Raw genomic sequence first — 10,207 nt, forward strand, 5'->3', positions numbered from 1 at the left:
GGGGAGGAGGTTTTACAGTTAGTCCTGCCTGCCTTATTGAGGCCAGTGGTGATGGCGCAGCTTCACCAGAACCACGGGCATCAGGGAATTGACAGGACAAGCTGGTTGGTACAGCAGCGATGTTACTAGCCTGGTATGTTTGCACACATTAAACATTGGTGCCAGGAGTGCGGACGTTGTCAAGTTAGTAAGGACACACAGCCTGTGGCTCATAGTTTTATGGGCCACCTTTTGGCTTCTCGACCTAATGAAATTTCGGCTTTGGACTTTATGGTATTAGAGCCTACTCGTAATGGCATTGAAAATGTTTTGGTGATGACAGATGTCTTTAGCAAATATACTCTGGCCATTACTACCAGGGACCAGCGTGCCATAACAGTGGCTCAAGTTCTTGTTGTTGAATGGTTCTATAAGTTTGAGGTCCCAGGTTGTCTCCATTCTGACCAGGGTCGTAACTTTGAGAGTGCTCTGATCAGAGAGCTTTGTTTGCTGTATGATGTGGCCAAGTCCCGAACTACTCCTTACCATCCAGCTGGGAATGGTCAGTGCAAGCGGTTCAATAGGACGTTGCATAATCTCTTGCCTGCACTTCCAGTCTCTCGGAAGAGGGATTGGACTGCGTGCCTTCCCCAGGTGGTGTTCTGATATAATACCGCCCCACATCAGTCCATGGGTGAATCACCGTATTTTCTTATGTTTAGTCAAGATCCTAAGCTACCTGTGGATTTTCTGTTGGGACGGGTAGCAGATCCAGTACCGAGTACGGTAAGTGACTGGATATCGGAGCATCAAACCCGACTCCACCTGGTGTTTGAGGGAGCTAAAGAGCGCCTGGCTGTGGCTGCTGATCAACGGCAGCGGCATCATGCGCATCGGGTGTGGGGTTTGCCTTTGCAGGAAGGTCAGCTGGTGTATGTTCATGATCATGGTGTTAGGGGTCATAATAAGATTCAAGATCTGTGGAACTCAGTGTTGCACAAAGTGTTGCAGGTCCCTAAGCCAGGGGGTGTGGTCTATACCATTGCGCTAGTTGATGCTCTGGACAAAGTGAAACGGGTTTATCGTACCATGTTAAAATCTCATCTCGGCACGGAGCCTGCAGCTAGTCCTTCATCCCCAGCTCAAACTAGGGTGAGTTTGCAAGGGAACGATTCTAGTGATGAGCTCTGTGTCCTGGTGCCCGCTGGACCTGGTAGCAACACGGCAGTCTCTGCTACGGTGCCATTGCCTACCATGGGTTGTTCACCATCACCTCCTTTGTTGTGTGCCCCCACTACCCAGATATTTTTGGGTCAAGGAGGTGAAGAACAGGAGGTGACTACTTTGACAAGTCTATCTAAGGAGGTATGAAGAACAGCACATCCCACTGCCGGCCAACATTCTAACCCATATTGTCTTCCACAGTCTGCAGGGGATACTGCATGAGGGGCAGCAGGATCTCCAAGAAATGGCATGTTGGGTTTAGGGATGAAGGTGTCTATAACCTTTGGTAGTTCATCGTCCGGTCGACGATGAAAATCCTGGTGGTAGGTTGTAGTCCGGTAGAAATGTCAGTGACATCTTTATTTTGGTCCGGTAGTGGGATTGGTCCTCCGGTAATTGCCAGTGCTATTTAGGCAGAGAAAAGCTGTGGTTGAATGATTGGGACTGATGGCAGTGGTTGTGTGTCTTCTCCTTTTCTCTTCTGTTGGCATGGCTTTCGTTTAATATGGTAGGTCTTAATTAGGGGGTTGTGGTTTCTTAATCATTTCTACTGTTGGATTTACTTTTCTTTTGTTTGGTGTAGTTTTATAGCTGCAGCCTTCAGATTTGTGGCATTCCTCACTACTTTCGTGCTTTCTTCTAGCAGAGGTATGCGGCTTGTCTTATTGTAATGTTTGTTTGTGTGCATTACATTGGTTTTGTAGCATGGAGTTATAACTTCACCTTCCATTATCCCAGAGGGGTGTATTGGACCACACCAGGAAGCTTGAAATGCTGCTGCCATCCATTTTCCAAACTTCTGGGTCACAGGGGGTCTAGAGCCTATCCCAGAAACTACGGGCACGAGGCAGGGAACAACCCTGGACGGGGGGCTAGCCCATCGCAGGGCACACTCACACACCATTCATGCACACATATGGGCAATTTAGTAACTCCAAGACAGCCTCAGCATGTCTTTGGACTGTAGGGGGAAACCCGACTACCCAGAGGATACCCCACAACAACATGGGGAGAACATGCAAACTCCACACACATGTAGCCCAGACAGAGACTCAAACTCTGGTCCCAGAAGTGTGAGGCAACAGTGCTAACCACTGCATCACTATGCTATGCACTACCCTAACTGCTGCTGCCATCAAGCACTGAACAAGGACAATATCTTCCATATCACCTTACATAACTATGTACAACTACGTTGATTACAAGTACACCCCTTTTTAATTTATATATTTTTGCTTATTGGTTTATCTTACGTTTGTAACTATGCACTTTATATTGTGTGAACAAATATCCCTTGAGATCAAGTGTTTCTATCTAAAATGAAGTCATAGTCTTACCTACACATTTAGCCTTTATGTATCAATGATGTATTCAATGACACATGAGAAGGCACACTCCATAAATGACATAACTTTCAGCAGAGCTGTGTGTGCAAACAACCCATGTCACATGATCATCCTAAGGAAGGCTCTGTGAGACCAGCTGTCTGCATGTCAGGAGGAGACTCAGGGGGTCACTGTGCTATTATTAAGCATGTAATGCTACATTCTCAAGCAGGAATCTATTCCCCTGATACCCACACATAATTGCAGTTCACAGCAAACCACCAAACTCCAAACAAATACACAATGATAAAAAATACCTTGAAAAAATACCTTGGGCTCTTTCAGCAGGATAGTGTGCCCTGCTACACTGCAAAATTTGTTCAGGAGTTCAAGGTATTGACTGATGTTTGATTATCAATCTGTATGTATATATAAGTTTAATTTCTGCAATGTTCAAAAAGGGTTGCCCTGGGCGGTATTGCAATGCAGATTTCGGTGCCTCATTTTGGTGCCACTTATGCCTCAGCTATCCATTGATTGTCATACCTCACGGGCCATTGCTAGTTAACAATACACTTGCTCTGATGTCAACAGATGCCTATCGCTAGCTAGTAGCTACTTTAAACACAGATAAGATGCCTAAAACTAAATGGTCTTAACTGTTGCTGTGTTTCACCTGATAGGATTCCGACACCAAGACTTTAGGTAAATTCAAGTATTTTGCATTTCATTACATTTATATATTCAACTCTTCTATTCAACTCTCCTTTGGTAGAATTTTGTATACAGCCCTTTGGCCTTTCTTTAGTGGTTTTCACTATTTGTTTCCAGTGACATTTGTAAATTTGCATACCATTTACAGCTATGAAAGCATATATGATAAATATGGACAGCTGCTATATCAAATTTCATATGTCATTCGTGCAGGACTGATATCGAACCGGAAGCAAATTGAATCGGATTGAATCATATACCCATCCCTACCTACCGGTATCACTAATGGTGATATTATATAAAAATATATTGGCTATCAGTATCAGTCAAAATACCCACATTGGTGAACAATTAAATTGTCTATAAATGGGTTTAGTACTGTGGCTACTCTCTCTTTCAAAGTGGGCACCCAGCCCAGATTACTCCAAAAGCATAATGCAGAAAGCTCAATGGGCAAAAAAGAATCCTGAAGATTACCTGAGACCACCTCCACACTCCACCTTATAGCATTACTGGGAAATGTTTTGAGAATATATGAAGCAACGGGTGTATTTTTTTTGGGAAAAACATGCAGCACTACAAATGGCTTAAAAAGGGCACCACATACCAACATGAAAACATCTTACCAACAGTGTAGTACAGTGGAGGCAGCAACATGATTTAGGGCTGCTTCGCTGCTTTGGACAGCTTGCCATCAAGGTATCCTACAGGATAATGTCAGGGTGGCTGTCTGCCAGCTGAAGCTCGGTAAAAGTTTGGTGAGAAGAGGTGTGGCTCATCAGAAGCCAGGTAGGACAGAAAACCTACTGGACGGTAGCTCTCCAGGACTGGAGATGGAGACCCCTGCCATAGCACTTATTGCTGCCAAAAGATGTTCAACCACTTATTAAAATCCAAGAGTTCAAATACTTCCTCCAATCTACACTGTTTGAATGGTGTGTTCAGTGTGTACAAGTATAATATAATACAAGTATAATATAGTGATTTCTGTGTTATTAGTTAAAACATATTGTTTGCTCATTATTGTAATTTACATAGATATCAGATCATATTTTATGGCCAATGAATGAAAAAAATGTTTTTTAACTTAACTTATCAGAAAAGGAGTGGCAGAATGACTAGTATTATTGCCTCACTTCTCCAAGGTTGGGGCTTTGAAAGTACACATCTACACTATGTGAGTGGAGTTCTCCCCATGTCATGCAGATTTGCTCCTGCAGTCCAAAGACATGTAGTTCGGCTACCTGTGGTATCTGAAAAGCACACTTAAAAAAATAAAACATTCTTAATTGTTTTTATGTGAAGGTTTACTTTTCAGCAAGCTCAAGTTAATTTTCCCATAAGATATTGTGGTGAGTTCAAGGATCATAGTTATTGAAATGAGATTTGCACTCTTTCAATGTAAAGTCCTACCTTTATTCGACAGACCAGAGCCAAAGCACTCTCAAAGCAAACAGCAGTACAGACAAAGCAAGTCAACTATTTACACGGCACTGGGTGGTACACTACAATAACACCTGCATTTTCAGGGGAACAGTACACAGTACAGCACTTATTATTTACATGTGAAATATACACAGAGGCACATATTAAGCAATGCAATAGCAAAATGGAAGGTGTGCTAATTATCCTGAATATAACTGTCTGGCCCTAAAGCTTCACAATATAATCATAATAGTGTTTAAAATGTATGCCTCCTTTCTTTGGGAACAAAATTGCTGGGCAGCTGTGATTATTTTAAGATACATATTTTTCATTTAAAGCATGTTATGCTTGTGGCCTGTGTTGCCTGGAATAAACTCCAGCCTGCAACCTTTCCTAGGATAAGAGGCTGAAAGATCCATGTGCCCCTAGGAATACCCAGCTTTAAAAACTCCAGTCAAACATACCTACTGATGATACAACACCTATTCAGAAGGAGGAGGTTCAAAGACCTGTGAGGCCTTTCATCCCCTGAGATAGCGTCCATCAAGGGATTGTGTAAAGGTCAAGCATTGAGACCATCATCTCCAATGACCTTTAAAAGTGTTTATAGGTCTGAAAGCACCCTCCCACCCCCCTTAATGGATCATCATAATGAATATTCTGCATGGCCTGGTGAAGAAATATTCTTTGTTTCTATATCACAGTAAAACATTTGTCTGAAAGTGTCCCTAAAACACCAACATAAAACACCACTGCTAAGATTTTTAATCCTTACCTCTTCCAACACAGGAACACAGGGCCTAGGCCAATAGATTACTCCTCTCTGCATTAAAATGTAATACCCATTTTCTGACTCAGATTGACAAATTGATCAGTTCACAGTATCATTTAGGTGAATGACTTGGCCAGTCTTAGCTTTTGAGACTGAGCGTAATTTGTGTCATAAGATTATCCCCATATGGAATATCCAATAAGCAAAAGAAAGCCCTAGTCAAGTAAAAGTTTAACTGAACTAAAACTCAATCAATATAGATTTTTAGAAACATAAAAATGAACAACAGTTATCTGCAGCCACTCTTAATAAGCTCAAATACATTAAATGAGGCTCTAATTTCTAGAGGGATACTTGCTACCCTCATGATGAAAGACCGAAAAGGGAAGAAACTTAACTTCACCTTGATTAACGTAATGATTTCTAGTAATCGTATTTATCCTCCAAGGTCACCAGTGTACAGCTCTTTGAAATCCTTGTCTCCGTTTTAAACAAATTTGCTTCTCAGGAATTATTTAATGCACATCATTTTGATAAAAAGAAGTAGTATATAAAGTAACCATGAATGATCTCGTAAAGTACGGTAATGGTCCCAGCGAATACCCCTCCCCCATGAGGCATGGTTGATTTAAAACATTATTATATGCTAGGGAATATCTTAACTGAATTTACAGAATGTGAGCATTTATGAGCTGGAAAATAACTATAATGCATCTAGTTTATTTCATATTAAACAATAAATGTACTAGCTTGATAAGCTGCGGCTTAAATAATAAACCCTTTTAGACTCACGTAGATAATTATAAACATCTGCTTCGGTCAGTCATCCGACTAAAAGACAAGTAATGGCGAAAAGAAAAACTAGACATGCACAATGTTAATACATTCCTCCTCCGGGATACAAAAATATATGATCATAATATAAGATCATAAACGACAGATATATCTAAATTACTTACCTTAAAGTGTGCTAAAATGTTAAATGTTATGTAATGTTAAAATCCGCAGTGTTCAGCTATCGTAAGGGCTTTATGTGAACTCCATACACTTCGGTCAGCTGTGCAGATTAACTCACTGCTCTGTAACACGGTGGGCACCAGGGGCATGTAGTCACGCCCCTGGCTGCGCCTTACTGGAAATGACATTTAGGGTTACCTCCACTATAAAAGTGACTGTAATAAGACATCCGATGATTATGTAACGTTGCGATATCAGAGGAATACAATACAAAGCATTACGATAACTATGAGCCTTATATGGTGGAGTAATTAAGTAATTTGTTCATCCACTATTAATTAATCCATCTCGTGTGTATATGTGTGTGCACTTATGTGTCTGTGTGTGTGGGTGTGTTTAACGTATTAGCCAAAATCACATACAGTAAATTGTTACATTTTCCCTTCTGCTGAAATGTGAATAGTATACTACACCAGGAGGTTCAACTCCTCAGTCATTCATTATCAAACAGATGGTGTGGTAGAAAAATTATAAATCAAACTCTCTGATAACACAGAGGGTCACTTAGAATAAAAGTCTGGACCTCTCAGTTTGACGAGTAAAAAAAATGTCTTGTATTCCAGCAATTTCAGCAAAGCGCTCCCATCACACTCTGGCACTCGGTACCAGGTCACACCCAGCACACAGAGCAACCAGTTGATAAACCATAACTCCCAATTCCCATAAGGACTTCTAAGTCCTGATTGGTCACAAAACACCAACAAACCAAGCTCAAACATATAATAAACACAATTCTCCTGCTCTATTGGTTCACCTTGGTAGCAAGGTAAAATCCACCTATTTTACCGGAATCTGTCTCGGCTTCTAGACTCTACTTGAGATATGTATATAGATATTGATTATATGACATTGAATCACTGCAAATACATGGTTAATGTCACGCCCCGCTCTGTCCGCTCCTGATGTGTGCCACGCCCACCTCGTCACCTTGTGTTCATCCCTGATTGTTCTCACCTGTGGCTCGTTACCCGTAGCTTGTCTTTTGTATTTAGTCCTCGTCTGAGTCAGTCTTCCCCAGACTCGTCATTAATGTTTGCTGTCGTGATTCCCCGGTCCTGTTATCTGGAATAAATCCCCGTTTTGCCCTACTTCCTGACTCCGTTTCCCTGCTTCCCGGATCGCCTTCTGACCGACCGTGACAACTACTTTGCACTACCGCGTATATTATATATTGTCGACTGCAACTATTTTATAAAGGTATAACTCTTTGCGCACCAGTTGGGGCAGCTTCGAATCTCTTCCTGCAAGTGGTTTCTCCCCGCCTTTGCTCCGCTGTCTGCCTTTCTAAGGTCCGAGCTTTCTTCAGGGTCGGCAGAACTAACTGCAGGCAGCTATCACGAAGCGAGGTCACACAATATTCAAAACAATCTCTTCTTGCCTAAGGCCTAAGACATAACAGACCCAATATGCCTCCCCTCCCAGGCCTACCAATGTCCAATTTTACTTCTACACTGGATGTGTTGTATAAAACAATATGAGCTGGAGTTTTATCGCATCAAGATTTAACACCCATGTCCTAAGTACAGTGTAGAGTTAAATTCAAAGGACTCAGAACTCAAGCTGCACATAAATACAAATACAATAAATAAATGCATAACATCCACAATACACGGCAATATAATAAATACAATATAACTAAAAATAACATACAAATCTATGTTTGATTTTGTGCATGTACTGTATGCAGTGTAGTGCAAATGTGCTGAGTAGTGTGAACAGGGAATGTTTAAATGTAATGTTAAAAAAATGACAGACAACAAAATTCAGTTCAGTGGTATTTATAGAGCCACAAATCACATGGACAACACATATAACACCATCTGCCCTTAAACCATGAAGTAGCATTTTTTGTTCTACCTTGGGCAAGTCATCTATGTAGTTAAATTGTTTCTTTTTTCACAGTTTCAATTGTTTATGGCTCCTTGTTGTGCTGTACTCTACAGACAATACAGTCCAGTCATGGATCAAAGACTGTCACTGTAGATGTTCAAAGTACATTCATCCAATAAAAATACTGTTATGCCCAGCTCGCCTGCGGAGGTGCCCCCTGCTGGCCGCACGCCCGAGGTGCCCGCTGAGGCGCCCCCTGCTGGCCACATGTCGGCAGCGCCCGCTGCGGCCTTTCCTGTCCAGCCCGTCTCGCCCGTCTCGCCTGTCCAGCCCGGCTTGCCTGTCCCGGTCCCGTTCCCTCCAGCCCTGGTCCTAGTCCCTGAGGAGGTCCAAGACTGTTTGACTGCCGCTCTTTCTTCCTTGGAGGAAGCCTGCCGTGGCTTCCTCCTCCTGCCGGCCTGTGCCGGTGGTCCCTCTGGCTCCCTCCATGTCCCCTCCGTCACTCCCTCGGCCCGTCTCCTTGGCCCCTGCGTGGTCCCCTGCTGCTCCTGCCTCCCTCTCGCCTGTGGCCCCTCCGGCCGCCACCTGTCGCCCATCTCGGGCTCCCCTTCGTCCCCTGACCATTCCTGTCTGGTCTCATTTGTCTGCTCCTCGTCCCTTCGTCCCTCCTGTTTCTGCTCCTCCTCCTCCTATGGGTCCTTCGTTCACTCCTGGTACTTTTATTCCGCCTTTCTCGCCTTCTCCTATGTCTCCTTTCCTGATCTGTTTGTCTGCGTTTCCCATTCTGTGTCGGGTCTTGTCCTGGCTTCTGCCCTTGTGTTTGTTCTGCGTGTCTGTTCTGTTTCTGATGCCCCGATGATGTTTTGGTTTTGTCTTTCAGGTCCTGTTCCCTCATCTCATCCGTCGCCTCCCCTGGGGCGCGCCCGGTGTGCGTGCCTTTGGTGGGGGGGTTCTGTTACGCCCAGCTCGTCCGATCCTCGTGTGTGCCACGCCCACCTCGTTACCTCGTGTGAATTCCCGATTGTCATCACCTGTTTCCTGTTTCTCTTGGCTTGTCCTATGTATTTAGTCCGCATCTTAGTTAGTCTTCCCAGATCTGTCATTGACGTTTTGTGATGTTTAGTGCTCGTTCTGCCTGGTGTGCCTCCTGTCCGGTAAATAAACCCTGTTTGTCCGTATTCCCGGCTCTATTCGCCTGCTTCCCCGCTCGCCTGCCTGCACGCACGTAACAAATACATTAATCATTATTATATTGTATATACATTTCACATACACTGTCTGTTAGCGGAGTAAAACACTAGCATTCACCCTCGTACTTCATATTGAACATCTTCTTGTCAGGGTCAGCCCCGGTTGTTCCACCCTGTGTCCCTTCCCCATTTGGCCAGCAGACATTGCTGGTCATCCCGTCCCTCGTGTTGTCAGTCTTTGTGTTTTCTCTAAGCAATAAGCATGCGGCTGCCTGTGATCCCCTGTCTTATGTTCGAATTCTGCCTCCTCTGTTTGTGTGTTTCCCTGAATGCTCGTTGTCCTGCACCCTCCCCAATTGGTTAATTTTCTGTTTCACTCCTGCTATTCATTACCCTGTTCAGTTTTTGTATTTAAGTTCCTGCCTGAGTTTTAGTCCCTAGTGGTTCATTGTTTGTGATTGTGATTCTCGATGTTAGATGTTTGTTATATATTGCATATTGCCTACTGCCTACCTGCCTGTTTACCTGACCCTTTTGTAAAGTTAGTCTTTGTTTATCCCCTTTTGGTTTTTGACCCCTCATGGTCCTTTGATTTTGTTAGTGTTTTCTTGTGTTTTTAGTTCAGTTAACAAACCCTGTTTGTCCCTTTGAGCCGCAAATGGGTTGTCCACATTTCTGCCTGTATCATACCTCGTACTCGTGCCCGAACCGCCCTGATCCGTGACACTTCT

At 43.4% G+C, this 10,207-nt stretch overlaps 1 protein-coding gene across 3 annotated transcripts in view; it reads right to left on the minus strand.

Moving 5' to 3' along the window:
- The window catches only part of LOC111860125 (protein kinase C theta type-like), a 31,451-nt gene extending 24,901 nt beyond the window's left edge, over positions 1-6,550 (minus strand). The window contains exons 1-3 of one of the 3 annotated variants that reach the window (XM_072709856.1): positions 6,399-6,546; positions 4,050-4,507; positions 3,869-3,946 (exon numbers count right to left, since the gene is read on the minus strand). In XM_072709856.1, the coding sequence (XP_072565957.1) occupies positions 3,869-3,899 (31 nt within the window). In that variant the 5' untranslated portion in view covers positions 3,900-3,946; positions 4,050-4,507; positions 6,399-6,546. Of the gene's footprint in view, positions 1-3,868; positions 4,508-6,398 lie in introns of all 3 variants that reach the window. The other 2 variants (XM_023843491.2, XM_023843490.2) reach the window with 2 other exon arrangements.
- Positions 6,551-10,207: the final 3,657 nt, after the last annotated feature.

The sequence above is a fragment of the Paramormyrops kingsleyae genome, chromosome 3 (assembly GCF_048594095.1).
Source record: "Paramormyrops kingsleyae isolate MSU_618 chromosome 3, PKINGS_0.4, whole genome shotgun sequence".
NCBI classification, from domain to species: domain Eukaryota; kingdom Metazoa; phylum Chordata; class Actinopteri; order Osteoglossiformes; family Mormyridae; genus Paramormyrops; species Paramormyrops kingsleyae.